Here is a 23,363-nt window from a genome sequence, read left to right as displayed (position 1 = left end):
TTTTATAGAAAAAAAATAAAGGTAAAGTTACCTGTACTATGATGAAAATTTTAATTTCAAACTTCTAAGTCACATTTAAATTTCAAAATTAAATCACTTCACTTAACCATTAAATCACTAAAACACTAATTGATTTACATATTCACGTTTTATGGAAGAACAAATCTTTTTATTATATTATAAAATAAAAATAACGGATATTATTTAATTGAAACAATATATTAATTTTCCAAAAAAAAAAAGAAAGAAAAGAAATAAAGACGTTCAATGAGATGGGAGATTCCTTTAGGCAGCCATTCCACTGCCTTCCAAATAAATTCTCTTAGTGCCTTTTATGAATTTGATTTTTTTTAATTACTTTTATTTATTTATTATTATTTTCAAGAAAACGTAAGATGATTGAGAATAATTTAAATTTAAATTCAATTGGATCTTTTTGAAGAATAATTAATTTATAATTTTGTGAAATTTAAGTATTTGAATCAAGCCATTACATTGTTACTTAACTAGGCAGATTGGTACAATGTTCTCAAATAGGTTTTGAATTTTTTTTTATAAATGAAGTAGCAGATTATAGATTAGATTAGATTAGACTAGGGCGGCCTCAGGGCCTACGCCACTGCGACCCCTTTGGGTCTATTGTGGCTCCCCTAACTTTAAAGCTCACCCTCCAGACCTGTCCTTTTAATTAGATTCTTAATGCTGGAGAGTGACTTTTGGGTAAAACTCACAGGCCTTGGTTTTTCCTCCCCGAGAAGTAACCTCCTTAGCCACACGAGCCCCTCACACGGACACAACACGTGTAGTGGCCGTTTCCTCCTCTTCCTGACAGAACCTACAAAGGCTATCATCTGCCAGGCCCATGCGATGCATGTGTTTTCTGAGTCTGCAGTGGCCCAGTTAATAGGCCTACAATCATCCTGATAGCCCCACGGCCTTGTTGGATTAATTCTGCAGTCAGCCTCGGCGAATAGCCTTTAATAAACTCCTTCGCCTGTCTCTGCCCAGTGGTGGCAAGCCACCACTCCTGAGACCTACTCTGCACCCATAAGTTAATGGTCGCAGTCTTAAAACACTTCGGAACCCCAAAACAGGGCTCCGGGCCAACGAAGTATCCCGCAGAGCCTTCCCGGGCCAATAAATCTGTCGCTTCGTTACCCTGACCAGGTACCCAGACCAGAAAGACCTTATTTTGGTCACTAATTTCCTTCAGGGCACCCAGACAGTCCCAAACCAGTTTTGAGTTAACCTGATAGGAACTAATTGCCCGTAGAGCAGCCTGACTATCCGAGAAAAGTACGACCTTAGAATTAATAATTCCTCGCCCTTCAATCTCGGTAGCACAGAACCTAATTGCAGCTAGCTCAGCCTGAAAAACTGTAGCTAGTTTCCCTAGGCTAACCGAAAAGCTACATTTCGGCTTCACCCCGTACACTCCCGCTCCCACACCCTCCTCCATCTTGGAGCCATCAGTGTACCACATTGAATCTCCCACCACTGGGGGGTCCACGTCTCCAAGCCTCCCGGTCTCCAATACAGACTTTGAACGGCTTGTCGAAGTTATATTTGGGAGTCATAAAAATCCGAAGGCAGGCCCAAAATAGGATCGGCCTCCAGCTCCTCGTATAACTCTTGATATGCTCTTCCATGCCTGACGGTAATAGGAGCTTGTCCTTCCATAAGCCTAACGACAACGGCCCTTGTAACGCCCTGAATGTATATGTGCAGTGGGGGCAGATTTAACAAAACCTCCAAGGCCGCAGTAGGGGAAGCCCTCATGGCACCAGTGACACTCAGGCAAGCTAGCCTTTGAATACCACTGAGCGCCCGGACTCCACCCACCTGCAAGGTTTTTGCCCACCAAGCCACCGCTCCATGTGACACCATGGGTCTTACTACACTCTTGTAAATCCAGAGTGTCATCTTAGGGCTTAGTCCCCAACTTTTCCCACACAGCCTTTTACAGTATCCTAAGGAAACTTTAGCCTTATGGGAAATCATGTTTAGGTGATAATTCCACGTGAGCCTTGTAGCAGATTATAACATGTAGTATATTCCGAATTTTAATTTTTTTTAAACAAGCAAAAATTGTTCAAAAAAATAGAAATAAATAAATGAAATTACATTACAATCTATTTTATACATTATTATTATTTAAAATTATATATTTTTTTTATTGATTAAACGTTTTATTTTATTAAATAAATTTTAATTTTTCAGTTTCAATCTTGCGATTCTGAACTGTCTTTAGACATGTTTTTTACTAAGATTTTTTTTGAGAATATTTTTCAAAGGAATGGATGCAAAGCCCAAATCTGCTCCTAAAATTTCTTATTATTAGTGGATAATTATTATTATCTTAGATTGGGACGAGAGTCCCCACGGCATTGCTACTAGAAGACCTATTTTACCTAGGTGATGGTTCCCCTTTTCTAACAAGGTTCTGAATCTTCCCCACTATTCTGCGATACGATCTTCCACTGGCTGCAGAGAACCAAATGTCTCTTACATCATTCTAGCGAAAGGCAACGCGCTCAAACAGGATGTGAGGGGAGTCCATTTCTTCAAGGTGCTGGTGCCGCTTGCTTAGCTGTTGGTGGGATCTCATTATCCTTAAAAACCTCTTCTTAGGTTCTCCTCGGCACATGTCTTAGTCTAAAGTTCATTCATTGCCTGGGATACTGTCAGCTAAGAGAATTTTCGGTAAATGTCCCTCGGTTTCATCCCATATGAAATAGTATCCATCTTAAGTAACCTCTGTCTGGCTCCCAGTGAATTTAAGAAGGAAAATAGCTAAAGGATTCATTTCCTCTTAGAAATTTACGTTCTGTAAACGATTTCCTTTTCTTTTTCTTTTCTTTTAACATTTTAGAACTTGCCATTTTTTGCTAGATGTTATATTCCGCCGTATTGTAGGCCAGGAGAAATGTGAATATCAAATCCAAATTAATTCAGTTGATCGTTCTAATATTTTAATTGCGGATTTAGGCGACTTAGAAACGCCTTGAAAGTTGAAAGATTGAATATTGATTTAAAAGGATTAAAAAAGTATTTTTTGTTTTTTACTTGATAATGAATTAATAATTTAATGTGTTGATCTGATTTATCGTAAATAGTGAAATATTTTAATTAAGGATGAGTTAAAGAATTGTAATTGAACTTAAGATAATGGCGTGAATAACTAATCATTTTGGTAAAAATCCAATAAATTGAGGCACGCCTCCTAATCTGAGAAATAATGATTTTTCCAGTACAAGTTTTAGACTTAAGTCTTAAGTTGGGCTTAAGTTTTATATTGATGCATATGGAATCAATAAAACTGTCGAAATAGAAATGCACTATTATTAGATACATCTTTAAATAATTTTCTTACTTAATAGAATGCATTTTTTTACACATATGCAACCGAATCGAAGTAATGCACTTACTCACTTAATGAATTTTCTTCTTTTTCCAGGTGAAAATAAAATTACAATAAAACGAGAACTGAAGTTAGCTGGTGATCCTTTAGTGAGATTGGAAACTAGACTTAATTCTAATGACTTGATTGAAGCACAAGTCGGATTTTGTGCTCAATGGTGTTTGGATAATTTGTGTTAGTACTTTTATTTTAATATTTTGGATTTGATACTGTTAAAGAATGTATCTTAAGTTTAATGATATAAGATAAGGGACTGACAGTGAGAATATTATCAGGAATTTTGGTTTTGAATTTTCTTTTCCTACGTCAATGCGGTTCCTTGCGTGGTATTCGCAGATGATCCTTTGCAGCCCATCTACTTGGCGACCGTTCGATTTTCCACATTAACGCCGTTTTCCTGTGGGGGTTCACCGAGGATGTGTTCACTTTGCGTTCAAAATTTTTGTTGAATAATCATCCCGGTTTTACTATGAATGAAGAAAAAAAAGTCTGTGATGTCCAGGAAGGCTTGAATGGAAGAACATTTATTATGGACCATCAATAGTATAGATTTATAGATGGCTAGAGGAAGCCGGGGATCTACGAGATGGATCCAGAGATTTTCATTGAAAGACTTGTGAGCAACTATTCCAGAGTTTTTTTTTTTTTTTTGCTATTCAAACCTTTGCGGTCTTAAAGACTAACAGATGTCAACTCCTCTTAAGACATAACCCTGCAAACTTCGTATACTTCCATTGCCCTTATGATCTGAAAATATGTGTTGCTGTACCTGATTTTAACTTTTAATTTTCTTTTCCTGTAGTTTTGATTGAGGGAAGAAAATTTTCTTATGAGACGGTCGACATGAAAGGTATTAATGCTATGCTGAACACCAAAGACGTCAGTGAATATCTTAAAATTTCACCTGATGGTCTAGAGGTAAATTATTTATTTATTTATTTTATACTTTTTTTCTCTGCTTTTAAAAATTAGTTTTACGTTTTTTTGGAATGAGAGCGCAAGTTCTGATGAAAACTTTTATAGCGAGTTCGTGCAAACCTGTACCTACAAACGGAATTTCCCAGGTCTGTGTGGATGGTTAGATTTGAAACGTAAAATGGAGCCGTTTAACGATAGTGCGGCGGAGAATTTTAGACTGAAGCGATTGAATTCTATGAAGATTGGAGCGTTTCGTTGAACCTCACAGTTCAATACCTGTACGTCCAGGCGGGTTTTTGGTATAGAATTGTAAATCTTAATGTTATTAAGTGAAAGTTTAGAACGTTGGTCTAGTCAGTTTTTAAGTAGTCGATAAGGCCTGTTAGATTTTAGATTTTGAAAAGCGGGTCGGGGATCCAAGCCCTACAGCACCGCAGCCATAAGAGGCTTATTGTGCCTTCCCCTTATTAAGTCTAGTAGATGAAACCTCCCCTTCTAAGAAGGTTGAGAGCTTTCCCTACCAGTTCCTTCTGCGCTATAATCTCCTTTTGGTCTCAAGGTACCAAATATATCTGTAGCGCAGTCTCTCCATTACAAAGCAATCGAATTACAGGTGAGAGGCCGTTTCTTCCTCTTCTTGGCACAATCTGTACAACGGTTCCGAGCTAATAAGCCCCCACCTTGTGCAGGTGCTTTCTGAACTTTCCGTGCCCTATGAATAGCACACACAGGTAACGCCTGTTAACTTCAGTTCGTGTAAGTCGTGTGTGCGGGTTCCAAGTCCAGTCTTTTGTCTAAATACAGCCGAAGATAACGGACAACATTGGCAGGAGGAATTAAATCTATGATCGAGAGTGAAAACTATCTCAAAAACAAAACAAAATACGCTGGCAAATTCAAACTTAATGTTTCGTTTGAAACCCGGCAAAAATTGTTAATCAAAATCACTTCTTATTATCTAGATTTTTTTTTCTAGAATTGATCATTCAAAGAATTCTTTTAAATTTTATGTACGAGGTGTGTTCAAAAAGTAACGGGAATTTTTAAATTTCGCGGGTTTGGAGAGTCTGATTGTAAAATTATTTTTTTTATTATGTTGGTACACATGCCCCTGAAGTACGATAAAATTTTCAGTAATATTCATTGTTTACTTCTTAAGTGGCAGCCGTTAAGGTTAGACGTGTTTTTCGAGCTTGGCGATTTTTGTTTGTTAAAAAAAATGGATCAAAGAATTTGTATTAAATTTTGCGTAAAAAATGAAATAAAGTGTGTGAAATGTTAATAAAGGCATATGGTGAGTCTGCTATGAGTAAAACAAGGATTTACGAGTGGTATAAGCGTTTCCAAGATGGCCGCGAAAACGTTGAAGATGACGAACGACCTGGACGTCCAAGCACATCAACAACCGATGAAAACGTGAAAAAAGTGAAAGAAATGGTTATGAACGATCGCCGAATCACAATCAGAGAAGTCGCTGATGATGTTGCCATATCAATTGGCTCATGCCATGAAATTTTTTCGGATGTTTTGGGTATGAAACGTGTGGCAGCAAAATTTGTTCCAAAATTGTTGAATTTCGAACAAAAACAGCGGAGAATGGAAGTTGCTCAAGAGTCACTCAATGAAGTCGACAACGATGCGGATCTACTGAAACGTGTTATAACAGGTGACGAAACATGGGTTTACGGATATGATGTCGAAACTAAGGCTCAATCGTCCCAGTGGAGGCATTCTGGATCGCCAAGACCGAAAAAGGCTCGACAAGTGCGGTCGAATGTGAAGGTTATGCTCACTGTGTTCTTCGATTTTAATGGCATAGTGCATCATGAATTCTTGCCACAAGGTCAAACAATCAATAAGGAGTACTACCTACAAGTTCAACGCCGTTTGCGTGAAGCAATCCGAAAAAAACGCCTGGATTTGTGGCAAAACAATTCATGGATTTTGCACCACGATAATGCACCTGCTCACACTTCATTGCTTGTTCGTGAATTGTTGGCCAAAAACAAAACTAACGATGCCCCAGCCTCCATATTCGCCAGACATGGCTCCATGTGACTTTTTTCTATTTCCAAACATAAAGAGAACATTAAAAGGCCGTCGTTTTACAAGCATAGATGACATTAAAAGCGAATCGCTGAAAGAGCTGAAAGCTATCACAAAGATCGAGTTTCAGAAGTGTTTCGAGGATTGGAAAAAGCGCTGGCACAAGTGTATTGTATGCGAAGGGGACTACTTTGAAGGCGACAATATTAATGTAGATGAATAAATAAATATTTTTTTCAAAAAACGAAAATTCCCGTTACTTTTTGAACACACCTCGTATATATTACGTATTATTTATAATAAATTATTCATCTTTTGCAGAGTTGGTCATTGTTTCGAAAACATTATTAACGAAATAATAATTGCATTCAATATATATTTTTTTTAGGCTCGATGTGATGCATACTCTTTTGAAAGTGTACGATGCACACATCCTGTACTAGAAGGATCTTGGTATTACGAAGCAACGTTACTCAGTCCTGGTGTAATGCAGATCGGTTGGGCAACAAAACATAGTAAATTTCTAAATCATGTAAGTGGATGAGAAAAAGTTTATTTCTTTCTTAAAAAAAATAAAATAAAAATAATTGACTGCTGATACTTCTTTTTTTAATTAATTATGGTTCATGTCTACATTTACAGGAAGGCTACGGCATTGGCGATGATGAATATTCTGTAGCTTATGATGGCTGCCGTGAACTAGTGTGGCATAATGCTAAAAGTACTGCAGTACCATCAGGTCGTTGGGTGGCTGGAGATACTTTTGGAACTTTATTACAAATTGATAACGCTAAGGTTACGTTTTATTTGAATGGTCGTCTGGTTGCTAGTACAGCACTAGTTTTCAAAACAACTTCGTTAGTATTTTTAATTTATTATTACTTTTTTTTTCGATTAACATAACCGTATGTTAGAGAATATAACCAATGTTCTTTGGATTCCGGCCTTAGATTCTTAAAAAAATATTCTAGTAATGAAATAAGATTTATTTTGGCTATTTGATCTTTTAACTATCCTAAAATAAGAACATGGTCCATCAATATTTATCAATATTTCTTAATAAATGCGAATAAAAACTTATTGTAGAATAGAATAAACTAAATTGAACAATTGAAGGAATGCACATATGTGCTTAAGGAGTTTCAGTGTAAATGCTATAACCTCCAGCTAATTACATAAATTGTCACTATAGTAAAAAAGTAAATAATGAGGGGAAAAACAATGAAAAACCCTCAGCCTCTAAGGAAGGTTTTACTTCAGGGAGTCCTTAACTCTTCTGAGCCTGTGCACCGTGTCCAAACTATAGTCCCCTATTAGTCTGCAAAGGTGGTTGTGATTCACACTTACTGAAGAAACCAGTAGCGAGGCGCTTGATATAGTGTTCCTACATAGTCCGTGTTGGTGTTAGAGTGTAAAGTCTATAATACGGGTGCAACTGGGGGAAGTTGTCACCAGTCTGAGGAATTTGTTTTGGATGATCTGCAGAGAGGCGATATTGGATCGACATGTTAGACTCCAGGAGGGACAAGCATAAATTAACTTGGGCCTAACCACTACATTGTACAGGAGCAGTTTATTCTCTGGAGATAGTTTAGAGTCCTTGCAGAACAGCGGGAATAGTACCCGAATGGCTGCCTTGCCATTATTTATTCTGTCCTTTATGTGGGGGGGGGGGGGAAAGTCAGCCCACGATCCAGTATTACTCCAAGATACTTGATAGTGGCAACCCACGGCACACAATCCGTCCCCCGAAGTGGGAAATGTCGATACAAGATCGGCCCTGCGCTTAGTGAAAAGGATAGCCTCTGTTTTTAAGGGGTTAATTTTTTTATTTTCCACTCGGTAAAAAATCTGTCCATACATGATATGGCCCTAGTAAGCCTGTTGACTATCGTGTCCAACCTCCAGGACGAAGCATAGACAGCGACGTCATAGCATACGAGCATCTTTTTGGTCGAGGCATTGGTTTAAAGTAAATAAGAAATAAGACCGGTCACTTATTGTAGGTTCCTTCATTGATGGGTTCCACTGGTAAAGGCATCTTGCTACGCTTATGCAAAAGAGTTCAGAATTTTTAAGGGCACTTAAGGGATCTCTCAGGCCAGCCAAATGATCCATGTATCCTAAATGTCCGACGCTTTCCTCTAAAGCAGAAGGTGCTACCTTTCTAAATCAAAGGGCAGATCAAATTTTTCAAAAAAAAAAACACTATTAACCCCCTTCTAGAATAATATTTTTATAATTTTATGAAATCTGTTCTATTCTATAAAATGTTACAGCGAATGTTTTTTTTTGTTTCTAGGAGTGAATATTTTGCTGGAGCCAGCTTCATGTCATTCCAGCAGTGTAGGTTTAACTTTGGTAGCCGTCCATTCTCGTTCCCACCAAATGATGTTGAGTTTAAGTGTTTTAATGATCACGCCACTTTACCGGAACGTGACAGGGTGGTACTCCCTAGGTAAGTATATAGATTGATCTGGTTTTCTTAAGTTAAGGTTGTTTTTTTTTTACTGTACTTGGCCAGAGAAAGAACAGTGATCTTGTAAAAATTTATATATCAAAACTGGAAATACTAGTCTTTGGAGGCTGTATTTGTGTATTATCTGTGAAGTGTGTAGTCAGCATGACTTAAAAAATTGAAATCACAGAATTTTTGTACCGGCGCATCGATTGCCAGACTACTATATGATCGCCCTTGACAAATCAACACAAAAATATTTCCTACAACGAAAATGATACTCCTCCTAATAAAATATTCAAGCTTATTAATACGTCCATTCTAGCAAATTCAGACCAATAAGAACTTCTACTCTTATCTTGGTAAAATTATATAACACATGTACAATATATCTTATGTACAACTAAATTTTGAAATATGTTTCTAACAGTTTAAAGAATTCAAATTATGGCTTCTTGCGCTGTAGTCCCTATTCTAAACAAATCCTTCATATTTTAGTCCTTCGTAATTTTCAGTTATTTCAGGAAAATGTAATTAATGAAGAGAATTAATAAAGAAAGAAAGAGTTAATTTGAAAGTCTTATATTTTTCATTATACACAGGGTGATCCATTTAAAACGCACCAATCGCTAATAACTTTTTAGGAAAGCGGAATTTCGAAAAAACCCACGAAGTAAATTATATGTTTTTTTTTTGGTGTAGTTTTTAAATTTTTTACCCTCGATGCTGTAACTTCATTTTTTGCGGAGTTACGGCCAAAAACCCAATTGGGGTTATATAAGGACCACTGGTTTTGACAATGATTATAAAAACTGCATAAAAAACTGTGAAAAATGACATTAACCCCGTTTCGATATCCCTAATATTTGTCGAGATATTTAAGATCAAAGTTACAATTTTATCTATCTATTCGTGGACGGTTTTCAATATAAATTTTTCACCAGAAATACACGTTTTGGGAGATCCTCTGACGGCAAAAAACGTTATTTGCGACGCAAAGAACAAAAATAATAATAATTGAAGATTTTAAAAATGCAGTGCAATGTAATGGTTATGAGTGAGTCAGAATAAATTTGTTTTATCATCAAATGAAAGCAACCAACACATCATTTTAATGTACCCCGTATGCAAGACTTTATGACCTATGATGACCTAAGAATATCTTGCCATGGAGGGGCGGGTGTTGGTTTAGTGGTCAAGAGCGTGGTTTTGTAAGTGGGAGATCCCCAATTCGAATCTCTCATTTTATTAAAAAAAGTATTATGATGAATTAAATATTATGAATAACTGCATACGCGGAATTCGAACTGGTGATCTCTCACTTACAAAGTCACGCTCTTGATCATTAGACCAACACCCTGGCAAGATATTCTTAGGTCATCATAGGTCATAAAGTCTTGCATACAGGGTACACTAAAATGATGTGTTGGTTGCTTTTATTTGATGATAAAACAAATTTATTCTGACTCACTCATAACCATTACATTGCACTACATTCTTAAAAATCTTTAATTATTATTATTTTTGTACTTTGCGTCACAAATAACATTTTTGTAGTCAGAGGTCCTCCCCAAAACTGGTGTATTTCTGGTGGGAAATTAATATTGAAAACTGATCACGAATAGATAAAATAGTAACTTTGATCTTAAATATCTCGACAAATATTAGGGGTATCGAAACGGGGTCAAAGTTATTTTTCACAATTTTTTTATGTAGATTTTGCAATCATTGTCAGAACCAGTGGTCCTTATGAAACCTCAATTGGGTTTTTGGCCGTAACTCCACCAAAAATAAAGATACAGCATCGGGGGTGAAAAATTGGAAAACTAGACCAAAAAAAAAAAAGATAGTTTACTTCGTGGGTTTTTTCGAAATTCCGCTTTCCTAAAAAGTTATTAGCAATTGGTGCGTTTTAAATGGATCGCCCTTTATATTCCTGGATTTATGTTTACTTATATATTTTCATATTTTCAGACATCTTCAGTTGGAAGCCCTTCGAAACATGAGCATTAGAGAAGATTCTTGTACTATCTGTTTTGATTCTAAAGCAGTTACTACTTTACAACCTTGCGGGCACAAGTAAGTTTTTTTGATCAGTTTTACTTCTAAGAAATGTGAATTTTTGTTATGTCAGAGATTGATAAATGGTAACCGATGTTGCAACTAAAGAACCATTCAGGTAGTTAACATAATTTAGGCTATGGTTAAAGTTTTTATCCTTACTGAATAAAAGGAAGTAAAGAAATCCCTGGGGAATTTTTTCAATTTTCTTATTAAATTTTTGGATGTAGTTACTTACCAGTTCCTTGTTCTTTTCTTGGCGGTTTTGTTGGCAAGTTTGTCACACAAAAAATGTTGGCATCTTCCTAAAAATAAAAATAAAAAATTATAATATTAAGTTACTAGACTTGTTTATTCAATTAGTGCAGGGGTTCTCAATTTTTCACCCCTGGTATCCCTAAAGAAATTTCACGCGAAGCTTACATCGCCTGAAATTTTATATTTTGCTCAAGGATAAATATAACAAAAAAATCAAACGCGGAGTAACTACATAACAAAGAAAGTATACTTTACAAAAAATAGTAAAATTTCCTTGAAATATGTGCAAGATAATAATATAATAATGAAAAATATTTGAATAATTAATAATATCTCATAATTTTACCCGGATTTTTGTTGCACCCCATGGAATATCGTCTCGCACTCCCAGGTTGGGAACCCCTGAATTTGTGGGTGAATTATTTTAGAAGCAAATATATATATATATATATTTTTTTTTTTTTGGACGTTATTAATGTGGGGCTCTTATATCCTAAAGTCTAAATCTCCTTGTTCTACCTATAAGATCGTAGACTACCCTTTTGCTTTTGGAATTAGAGAGTTTTCCAAATATACTTGAAACTAGTTTTTCCAATATGGCGTTATTAACTTAGTAAATAGTTACTGTTCATTATTTTTGGTGACTGAATCATAGTTTCAATAGGATGAAAAAGTTAATACCATTTTCAGTCATTATAAACTTTATTATGCCGGAGCTTTTTGACCTGGGGACTAGGTCATCTTCAGGGCTGTGGAATATATTTACAGTGTGTTAACAATTCTATTACTAATTAATTATATTACAATTAGTTATATTACGGACTAGAGCTGTGGGGTTCAGCCAAACCTACAAACATACGGACAGTACAAACATTTCAGTCAAAACTGCTCCGACAGATAGCTGTCGCTCCTTCCTACGGTGACTAACCTCACTCTTCACACCGACCTCAACATTCCCTTCATAGACCAACTCGCTAAGACTAAATACCAAAAATTACATACTACTCTCTCGACTAGCTCTAATCCTCTTGTACTGTCTCTCGCTTCCTCTGACATCCCTAATACTCCTCTAAATAGACTGAATCGCCAGTGGCCCCGCGACTTCCTTTTAGTCTGAAGGCCTAAATCATTATTCTCCTATCTCTCCTCTCTCATATAGAGAGTGCTACCGCTGAATAGTTTCTCTCCTCCTGCACCAGTTCATCATACTCTCCATATTTACTGATTATATACAATGTATACAGATTGAAAATTACAAAATGAATTTAAAAAATAAATAAAAAATGTATCACCCTGTATATTTATTTTTTTGTTAATAGAAGAAATGTGTTTCCTTGGTTACATTTAATGGAAGATAAAGAAACGGCTAGATATTATTTCTAAGTAAATTAGCTGCAAGTTTGATTGTTATTTCTTTTATTTAATAAATACATAAAAAAAATAAATGTTGGACCTAAATTATTCCGTACTGTTCGACGAAAATGGTAAATTGAACGAAAAATGGATGAAATTGGATGATGGCCATTATGACAATTTGATGATAATGATGCACAATTTAGAAAATATCTCAGAATTTTATAATATTAATTTGTACAATGAAATTATAGCGTTAATGAAGCCACCATTTCAGAATGAGATCCATCTATTCAATGTTAAAGCTCCACCAAGTAAACGTAAAGCTTTCTATACAATTTTAAAGCTAATCACAATGAAGATGCAATTTGATGAAATTGGTGAACAAAACACAATAATGCTATCTGAAGAGAATAAAATCTATTATCGGCCGATGGATCAAATTATGGAAGATGCACAATTATTGTGTTTAATCTATTTATTAATTGGTGAGAACATTCACTCTGTTGATCTTGATAGCTCAATCAGATCGTTGATTGACTTTTTATTAGATACATATTCAATAGCTAATTGTGAGGATAATATTAGCGATAGCAAGCCGATTACTGTGGCCACACTGGCTTCCACATTGCCACAATGTTGCTGTGAATACTATTCGATTGGCATGATCGAATCACCACTATCGTTGGACATACTTGGCGTGGAGATTAGCGAGAAAAATAGTGCAATCTATTGTCGCCAGTTTCCATCGGTGGCCACTAAACATCTGTACCAAGATCGTACCAATATCTTTCCACAATTATTGTGGATAGCTATACAATTGTGTAAATACGATGATGACGAGGAATACGATAATGATGTCACCAAATTATGGGATTATATTAAGAAGACCATGTTTACACCATTTTTACCAGAGGAAATCAAATTTGAGAAATGTTTAACTTGGGAACTGATCGAAGAAAATGGAAAACCAGCATCATTTTGGAATCAAACTAGGAAAATTTGCCTGTGTTTTCTAGATGAAGAACTTTCCTACCATCCGCAATGGCCTCAAATCCGCCGGGAGTTGCAATGTATTTGTGACCCTAACGTTAAAAATGAAATGAAGAAATGATGGTATTTTTTTTTTTGTTTTTCTTTAATCTAAGGCCCGCCCTAAGGAGTATCGGGAGAATTTGGGGTTTTGGAGGACCCTAAGCTCGGTAAAGATGGTCACAGGTTCCTTTATATACTACTTCTTACACCTAGTTATAAAAAGGGAAGTATCGTGCAGAATTTAGAGTTTTAAATTTTTGGCAAAGTACAGACCTGGTACACTTTCTTGGGCTCCTTAGCAGACGAAAGACTCACCCATACACAAGACTTAAAATAGATAAGCAATGACAAAACGTGCGAAACTTCTATACAGACTATTTGGACGATACTCCCAAAATTGTGCCCATAGAACTCGAAACGCTTGATAAATAATACTATTCTCAAACCTAAGTTGTCTTATGGACTTAGCAGGGTTCAGCCAGACCTATGAATATCTGGACTGTACAACATTTCAATCAAAAAAGGACTTAGATACTTAGTTGATGCTCCTTCATACTTTACAAAAAAAAAAAAACACTCTTCATAACGACCTCAACATCCTATTCTTAAGGTAACGTTCTATACTGCTTTTTCTAGTTACTCTAAAAGATTTGTTCAGAGTCTCTCGTTTCCATGGTCATTCCTAACAATCCACCATGTCGACTGAATCTCCAGCAACCCCCAGGACTTCCTTCAGGTCTGAAAAACTATCTCTGATATCCGGTACAGCGTGCTACAGCTGGGTAGTCTCTTTCCTTCTGCTCATCACGCACCATTTACATCATTACCAACTCATTGCACAGATTGTAAATTAATAATTAAACCCCCCCCCCCCAAAAAAAATCACCGGAAATACCTACCGTAAATCCGGAATAAAAAAATCGCATAAAATTAGAATTATAAAGAAACGCATCATTAGGATTTCCATCTCTAAATCGGACAACCGGAAAAGTACCACTTTTCGATTAAAATTGATTTTTTTTCTCGTACCTTCGATTTTCTTACAAACTTAAAACCAAGTTTTAATGGAAAGTTTTGTACTTTTAAAGAAAAAACTAGTTAAATTTAGTGTTTAAAAAAAACTTTTAAGTTTTTAAATTTTATTATTTTCTTTTTTTCCAGTGGTTTTTGTAAAAATTGTACTTTACAATTGATTGAATGTCCAATGTGTCGTGGTACAATAGAACATTTCCTGGAAGAACCACCTTGACAACATCATCATCATCAGCGCCAATATAATTATAATAATGTAATGATATTTGTAAAAATTATCATTATATTGGTTTTTATGTATAGATATAATGTGGTAATATTATTATTAATAATAATGATGGTGGTCAACATTTCCATGATTTATTATTATAATATCAGTAATAATAAAAAATTTATAAAGAAAAAGCTAAAAAATAATTGCTTACAATCAGTTCTTTTGAACCCCTTTATTATTCTTTATTAATTAAAATTAAATACGACAATAAAAAATAAATAAATCTTTATAATCTTTGAAAATTATGGAAACACATGAAAAAAGAATCCATCATTTTATATATAACCGCATTTTGAGTTTTTTTTTTTTAAATATTGTACTTGTATTTTTTAAACAAACAAATGAGTGTATCTTGTACTTAAATAACATTGCATCGATGCATCGATGAAGACACAAACACACATGTATACAGAATAATCACAATACACAGGGGTCATTCAAATATTTAACGGACTCATTGTAACAAATTATGTAAAAAGATAAATAATAACTTGTACTGTCTGTATACACAGTTATTCCTTGTACAAGAAATATATTTTTGCCGCCCGAGGAGAAGTTTCTGGATCCTCTAATTGTGAAAAAAAAAAAAAAAGGTAATCCATCCTTAAGACAGCCAGTAAAAACACAATTGTTTGTCCTACTGTAGCTTTAACATGTTTTAAAAATTCCGCTTTTGTGAAACAACAATCTGGGGGCAGATTTTCGTCAGAACCGCAAGCTGGGTACAGCGGCAAACAGATTAGTGAATTTCAAGGAAAAATTTGACGCTTTTTTTATTAAAGCTGATTTGTTGTATAATAGACTCGCTTTTTTTTTGGGGGGGGGGAATTTTATTACGATTATTTGTATGGAGTTTCTTAGGGCGAGTAAGGTGCCTGCGTCTTTTTCTTGTTGCGGATATGCCATATCAATTGGATATAGTACCCCTTAGTGTTTTGTATTCATTGACCGTTCTTTGATCGGACGGACACCTTTCTACAAGATCAGCTACCATGTGATTGTTGTCCAATAAGTGATAACTAGACTGAGCACAACTCAGCAAGTGTAGAATAAACTTTTGAAGATGGATGAAAAAAACTGAAATCTATCAATACAACTTCCGACAAATCAATGACATATTTTCAATTCATATTTGAATGACCCTCTATTTTAACTCAACTTTTATCAAACTAAGTTAAAAACATCTTGTTTTATTTCTTTTTTGTAGATACTTATAAATATAAAATTGAATTTTTATGAATAAGTTTGATAAAATTGTAAATTATCATGTAATCGTAGCTGCTTAATTCATTTTTTTTGTTTTTTTTTTTTGTAAATAGTTATAAAAAAAATTAGCGTATTTCTAGTACATAAGTACCATGGCCTTATATATAGTTTAAATAAGAAAGGGGAAAAAAATCGAATGAGGAAGATTTTATCGCGTATTATATAAAAGAAAACTATGAATATATTTGTAAAAAGAAAATTATATAAAATAAAAAAATATATATGTAATCTAGGTATTTATCAATTATCAGGTAAGAAATAATTGTAGTATATTTTTTATTTAAAATGTACCTGATATCTAACTTTAAAAAAAATGCAAAAGAAAAAATTTGTATCATTTAATAAAACAAATAAGGGAAAAAATATTGTATAAAAAAAAATGTTTTATTGTATTAAATTCATTTTAAAATATGATTATTTAAGCCTGGTTGTAATTATTTTGAACTTGATTTAAACTTTTATGTACAATGGACTCCTCACTTAACATCCAAGTTTTGTTCCAATGATTATTTTTTTGTTTTTGACGATTCGAATTGTTCTATAGCTTATTCTGTTGTCATGGGTTCAGATGTGAGAGAGAGATGTTGGTTGTGGATGTTGATGGATAAATAACACTTTTAGTATCGGTATAAGACTTTATGTATTTATATGACTGACTGGCAAGGACTCTATACTATACACTACAAGAACAGAACAGACTGACTGACGTGGCTAAACGATGTGTACAATTGAAGTCTAATACTTTGAACAGAATTACAGAATCTTCGAGTCTCCGAATTGAATATATTATATCTCACTGAATATCTCTGAATTGAATTTCTAATTGAATCTGAATATGATGATGAATCTCTTTTGACTTTCCTCTTGTTCTTATATACCTTCGCCGAGCCTCCCTTCTCTCTGGCTAGAGTGGGTGAGTGGTGGGGGTTCACTACCCCTACGCTGATGTAGGGGTAGTGAACCCCCACACTGTCTACGATGAGTAAGTTTTTCCGTTTCTAAAACTTTACTCTTAGCTCATTCGTTTGAAATTTTATAAAAGGGTTTTTTTTAAATTAAAAACTTCAAAATGCTTTTTCAAATTTCTTTGTTCCTCCATTAATTCTCCTTCTTCAAGATGATTTCAAAGATGGTTTTGAAGAAATTTTCCTTTTTTTTTCAAAACTATGGAAAACAAGATTCTCATTTCTGCTGGTAATTGTGAGGCACAAGTTGAGTAGATTTAATTTCATCTTTATACAATCAATATTTCCCATCAATCATGGGTGAAGAGTAGTCTTTTTTTAAATGTTCTTGCCGCTGAAATTGAGCCCCCTGCTGGTCTGAAGTGTTTTACCAAGTTATTGGAACAATTGAATTTTGCTCTCAAATCAGAATAACGTGCTTTCAAATTATTTCTTTGACCATTTTTAATATTCTTTTAAAAAAAATGTTTCTAGTAACAATAAGATTGGTTAAAACAGTTAGGTTGTTCAGTGAAGGAGGTCCTGTATGAAGTGAAACTGTAATATTTCTTGGACTGGTTCAGTCTTAAAGTTATTGATAAGTTTTAATGAAGAAGTTTTAGTGCAGGAATTTTTTTTTAAATCATGATTAACAATGATCGTATTTGGGATTAAGCACTTTGCTACTCAAAAGCCCATCTGGGGGCCTTTCAGGCTAACTGGGTGGGAACTTTTATACTGTAGCTATAGCCGAGAAAAGGGCCAAAAAGTCGTGTTAAAACTTAAACTACAAAAGATATCAAAAAAAAATCAAACTTTATGGAGAAAACAGCTCGTCCATGTTCTTCAAATTTTCTTTGATGAGTTTTCTTCTCTATTTCAGAAAAATAATCAGAAGGTATAAGCTTCAATTTTTGTTGAGAATTGTCGCAACACTTAAAATCTAATGCCCAAGATGGCATCAAAGAAGATAGAAGCTTACCCGTGGAAAATGGGGCCACATCTCCTTTGAGAATGACCCCCCACCCCCACCATAGTTCGGCTCTTAAGAGCAGAAAAAAAAAAAACCTTCATACTATGCCCGGAACCCCCTCACCAGACTTTTAAGTCATGACTGAAGAAGGTGCTGTTAGATTTCAGTTGCCTTAGCTTTCTGCCCAAACACAATGGAATCTAATCCAATGTTTACTTATAAGCACTTTGCAAACCTGCTTAATTAGCATTTTAGAATGCTTACAACTTTCTCTGAGCTACAGAATTAGTGTTCTCTCAAAAGTCCTCTCAAAATTGAACCAGTTAGTCCATCATTCTAAAATTCTTTCAAACTCTTTCTAAAAATAGAAAATTTAATTTATAGATTTTCTAATATTTACTTCTATTACTATTCTGTTCACTCTTTTTTAGTGATCGGTCTTACCTCGTTCTCATTCCATGCTGCTTTCATTTAATTCTGGTTTATTTCTACCTAGTTTTACTTCATTCGTTTATTTTTATCGCATTTGTCGTTTCTTTTTTATGCACTACATTAAGAAAGAGATTTACAATTCTCTCGATAGGTTGCTAGTGGATCGTTCTGATAAGTTCATTTCGTGGACACAACAAGAAAACCAAGGAAGATTAAGACGTGAATTAGACGAAGCAAATGTTGGCCAAGAATCTGGGCTAGCCAAATAACAGGTGAAATGGGCAGTCACGTATTGAAAATTTTATAAGGTAGTACCCAATCAGAAAGGTTGGGTAAGCCGTAGTTGAAAGCAATTTAAAATTTGTTCTAAGATACTCTGTTCCATTTAGGGTTTCATCGAGTGGATTCCAGAATGTTCATCTTGTTTTTTTGAGGTCCGATCACGGTCGATGAAAACGGCATTAAATATGCTCTCCGTGTATACAATATAAATAAAAACTATCAAAAGTAATTAACACTACATATTTAATGATTTTCCTGCATTTAAGAACTTTTTCTTTATCAATATTTATTAACTTAATTTTCTTTTATCTGCGTAACCGTCTTGCTTAGTTTCTTTCTAGTCACTGAGGAAAAAAACCATAATGTGTCAAAAATGTTTATTAATTTGTAGCTCTCTCAAACTATTTGATCAAATCAAAAAAAAAAAGAAAGGAATTTCCATTAGACTAGACAACAAAGAAGCTGAATTATTTTATGCAAGACCTACCAGTTAAGCAAATCTTTATATTCTTAAAAAAACGATTTATCTGCCTTTCCCAAATCTCTACCCTAATAAGGAAGAATTCATTTTCCGACAGATACTGGGAAAGTGATGGGTTAAAAAACGAATGGAAGAGCCTGAGGGCTCCAAACCTGAGGGTTATGGTAGACTCATTCTAATTTTATTAGGATTTGGGGTCCCTATTATGTTTGTTCCCGTTTCTTGATTCTACTTCTTGGAGAACACTGTTAGTATTCCAAGTTTGTAGATTTCCAGTGTTTTGAGGCTAAACCAAACTTGTTCTGGAATGATAGTCTGGACATTTGATAAGCGTCTCTTTTAAGCTGGCATTTATCGTACTAAAGAACTCATACTTCTTTACGTTGCAGGACTGGAATAACACGTTGCTCCATTTTGCTTCTTTTTTTTTTATTTCGCTCAACCAAACTGTTTTACCTCTTTCATTATCTTCTATTCTAAAGTAGCTAAGAATCTAAAGTGGCTTGATACAATTCTGAACAGTTCTGCAATAACTTGTTCTGTGGTTACCCAGCACCACTTCTAGCCAACTAACATTGACTTGGTCAAAAATAATTGGCTAGCAAGTAATAACCGCTCGTTTCCCCTCATCATAGTAGTGTGACTTTTTGCGTGCTATTTTGATGGCTGACTTCATAATTTTTCATGCATTTGTAGGGTATAAAATCCCTGGGAGTTCATTGAAGATATAACATCAGATCCTGTCACTCTTTGTCTCGTGGTTGTACTTTGAAGGCTTGTACGCTTCTAAAGCAAAAACAGCTTTCTGTATTTATTTCGACTTTTTTTAATCGTTTTACTTCTGGAACTTTTTTTTTTAAGATATCCTCTATCCTATCACTTACCCTAGCTATTTGAGAAAACACCCCCAAATTTTATTCAGTACTTGCAACAAATTGATAACTGAAGATTATTGTCACTCTTGATCCAGAATAAGAAACTACTTCTTACGGAAAACAAAAAACTGTATGCTGAACTAAATTTCTTTTAGATTTTTATAGCTATTAATTATTGTCTTTTATTTTTATCCAGATTTTAAACCACCATAATAACCCCCCCCCCCCAAAAAAAAATATTCCAAACTAAGACTGAAAAATATTGATTGTGAATTAATTGTTTTCATTTCTTATCTATTTTCACTGGGCATTTATGAATTTTTGTTTAGGAATAATTAATTTTTTTCATTACTTTAAAAATTTATTATTATTGCTTTTTTTAATAAGTTTTTTAAATGCAACATGTCCATTATTTTCAAAAAAGAAACGTACTTTTTCCAGAAATTAATAATTAAAAAAAAAAATAAACATTATGTTTTTTGTTTAAATATGAATTAACTATTTTCTAAAAATAGTAAAAAATAAATAAACAAATTAAGTGAAAAAATAAATATTATTTATTTTTTAATTTTGTTATATATTTAGGATTAATTAAATTGTAAAAAATTGATATTCTTGTTTTTTTGAAAAATTTAATTATTTTTTTTCTCTAGCCAGAGAAAAATATGTGATTTTTCTTTTTAAATTGTGAGTGTTATTTTGAACATAATCAAGAAATTATTTGAATTTTATCCGATCGGATAGAAAATTTGTTACTCAAAAGTGTTTTTTTTAAATACGTTGATAAATTCCCTTTATTTTATTTATAAATTTATATATATATATATATATATATATATATATATATATAAATTACTTTAATAAAGAGTGTGAGAAAAATAAATTGTTCAAATACAAAATGTAAAAAAAAAGAAAAAATAAGAACTAATTGTTAATGTGTTAGCATTGTAAATTATTATGCACTATTAAATACACTATTATTAAGCTTATAATTGTTATCAAGTTTTTACCCTCGATAACTGTTAAGTTTTAGTGCAGATTTTAGATTTTGAAGATTTTACCGGACTATGCACCTATCAGGATCTAGCGAAGTAAGATTGGTGTAAAGTAGCAAGTAAATCAACGATTTGGCATTCCAGTCGGGTTCTTACAAAACCATAAGCAAATTACTGTTGCACCCAAAAAGTATTTGCACAAGGGAATTATTTCCTGTTTCTAAAGTGTGTACACGAAATAGGATCCCAAAACTTTTACCATTATAATCTTTAGTTTAATTTATGTACGGACCCACCTCTCGGACAGTTTCCGATATCCAAGAGTTTCTGTGATGGTTTCGTGTAGCAAAGATCTGGAGATTTGCGAAAATATTGCAGAAAGTTCATCCACAGTCTTCTTGTACGACGCTCCCCGAAGACTGTATACACCTCCTCCCCCCCCCCAAACACACAATCCCCTGGACTTAAACCTAATTGAAAATGTGTGGAGTATTCTGGAGCAGTGGGTGCGCAAACATGCCATTACGAACAAGGGACTCAAGCCTTCAGGCCGTAATTGAAGCCAAAGGGACTTCATACTAAGCACTAAAATTAAAATTCTGACATCTTATTTGCAAAATAAATTTGTTGTGCAAATACTTTTGTACTGTCAATTTTTTTTAGTTTCTGAATTACTAATTTATATGTTAATGTTTTATCTCGTTTTGTTATTAAATGTACATAAGTTGAACTAAAGATTATAATGATCCAAGTATTCGGATCCTATTTCGTGTACTCATTTAGAAACAGGAAATAATTCACTTGTGCAAATACTTTTGAGCGCCACTAAAGTACTTTAGACCTGAAACGAAGTGAGTATAAAATCAATTTAAACAGGGCACTTCTACGAGTATGATTACCATAGTGAGAAGCAACAATGGAATTGAGTCATTTAACGAAAATGTTTTTGATTTTTTGTGATCCATGGTACTGATCTGTAGAGTCATTCATTAAGAATCTTAGCAAATGAATGGTTTCAAGTTTGTTGTTTTCAGGGTTTTTTTTAAAAAATGTTTTTACCACTCTCTTTATTTTAATGACACTTCCCAGAACCAGAGACTTGATTGAGAGGTAGAGAAGATTTGTCCAGAATATGTCGGCTCTACATTACTTCCCCGATGAAAGCAGTAAGAGCAGAGACAAAGTGAGTCACCATCACAGCACCAGGGACATCGTTCAGAATTATGTATAAGTTCAAATTATCTTGGAAACAGGATTTGATCTTATTTTTGTTATTATTTCTAAATTTACACTTCAGCTACGGTGTTAAAATTACTATTCCTGATTGAACCGAGAAAACTGTAGAAGAAATTATCTTTACGTGTGGAAATTTATTAACAGGCTCCATTTAAGACAAATTCAAAAGATTGCTTACAATTTTTCTAAAAAGACTTGTTAATTAAAAATTGTAATAAGTAGAGAGAGCTGAGCTATATAAAAAAAATGAAGCTTCAGAAAAATTTCTGCAATTAATGTTACCAAAAAACAGTTCAATGATTTTGCGACTTCTACGTGAAAGAAATTAAGTTCTACAAAACTGACAGATTGAGGAATTGAACCTGGCGAAAAACAATGAGTGAATTGTTACGTCAAAGTATTTTTCTATAAACAAATTACTTTTATTCACCTTAAAGAATAAAAAGAGGTGGAATTAAGTATTTAAACCCTCCAAATGTACCACATATTTAAGGTACCCATATATTATAAGATATATGGTATAAGGTACCAAGTTTTCTCCGAGAAAACGATCATTTCTCATTGTTTTTATAAAACCTCTTTCCTCTAACTAGAGAATAAATTTTATATCATTAATTGATAAATTATAAATGAATACTTCATCTGAAAGTAGCCAGATTAAAATTAGAATATTAAGTAAAACGAAATTTAAATTTTGAATTAATCTTTTTTAAAGATTTGTACAATTTTTTTCATTTATTTTTAATAAAAACAATGAATCATTAACATTCCCTTTCCAAAGATCTAAATTTGAGTACATTAGCTACTTAATTGTAATCTTATTATAAAAAAAAAAAAAATTAAGGCCAGCAGCTAAAATATTTCAACTAAACATAAGATAATTAAACAATATAAATAATGTTACCTGCGTAAATGAAGAACATAGTAATATTTTGGAATATTAAAACACTTTATTATATAATTTTGAATTGAACATAGCGAAATTAGAATTGCCCACTTTAATAAAAGTTAACAATGGCGCCG

The 23,363-nt window shown here is 33.8% G+C and overlaps 1 protein-coding gene and 1 long non-coding RNA gene across 2 annotated transcripts in view; one reads left to right on the top strand and one right to left on the bottom strand.

Annotated features, from left to right (window-relative positions):
* Positions 1 to 20,510, top strand: part of LOC141450088 (RING finger and SPRY domain-containing protein 1-like) — a 26,216-nt gene extending 5,706 nt beyond the window's left edge. Inside the window, exons 5-11 of the mRNA XM_074120145.1 lie at positions 3,458 to 3,595; positions 4,224 to 4,339; positions 6,774 to 6,917; positions 7,028 to 7,242; positions 8,688 to 8,843; positions 10,818 to 10,922; positions 14,712 to 20,510. Of these exons, the coding sequence (XP_073976246.1) occupies positions 3,458 to 3,595; positions 4,224 to 4,339; positions 6,774 to 6,917; positions 7,028 to 7,242; positions 8,688 to 8,843; positions 10,818 to 10,922; positions 14,712 to 14,799 (962 nt within the window). The 3' untranslated portion in view covers positions 14,800 to 20,510. The remainder of the gene's footprint in view (positions 1 to 3,457; positions 3,596 to 4,223; positions 4,340 to 6,773; positions 6,918 to 7,027; positions 7,243 to 8,687; positions 8,844 to 10,817; positions 10,923 to 14,711) is intronic.
* On the bottom strand, positions 11,142 to 23,363 carry LOC141450091 (uncharacterized). Its single transcript, XR_012455920.1, has 2 exons — positions 23,245 to 23,363; positions 11,142 to 11,209 (listed from the first exon to the last, which is right to left on the bottom strand). It is a non-coding gene; the product is annotated as an uncharacterized lncRNA (long non-coding RNA).

The sequence above is a fragment of the Rhodnius prolixus genome, unplaced genomic scaffold, assembly GCF_049639745.1.
Source record: "Rhodnius prolixus isolate KJV_2025 unplaced genomic scaffold, Rpr scaffold_2, whole genome shotgun sequence".
Classification (NCBI taxonomy): Eukaryota; Metazoa; Arthropoda; class Insecta; order Hemiptera; family Reduviidae; genus Rhodnius; species Rhodnius prolixus.
This window is presented reverse-complemented; position numbering and strand designations above follow the sequence as displayed.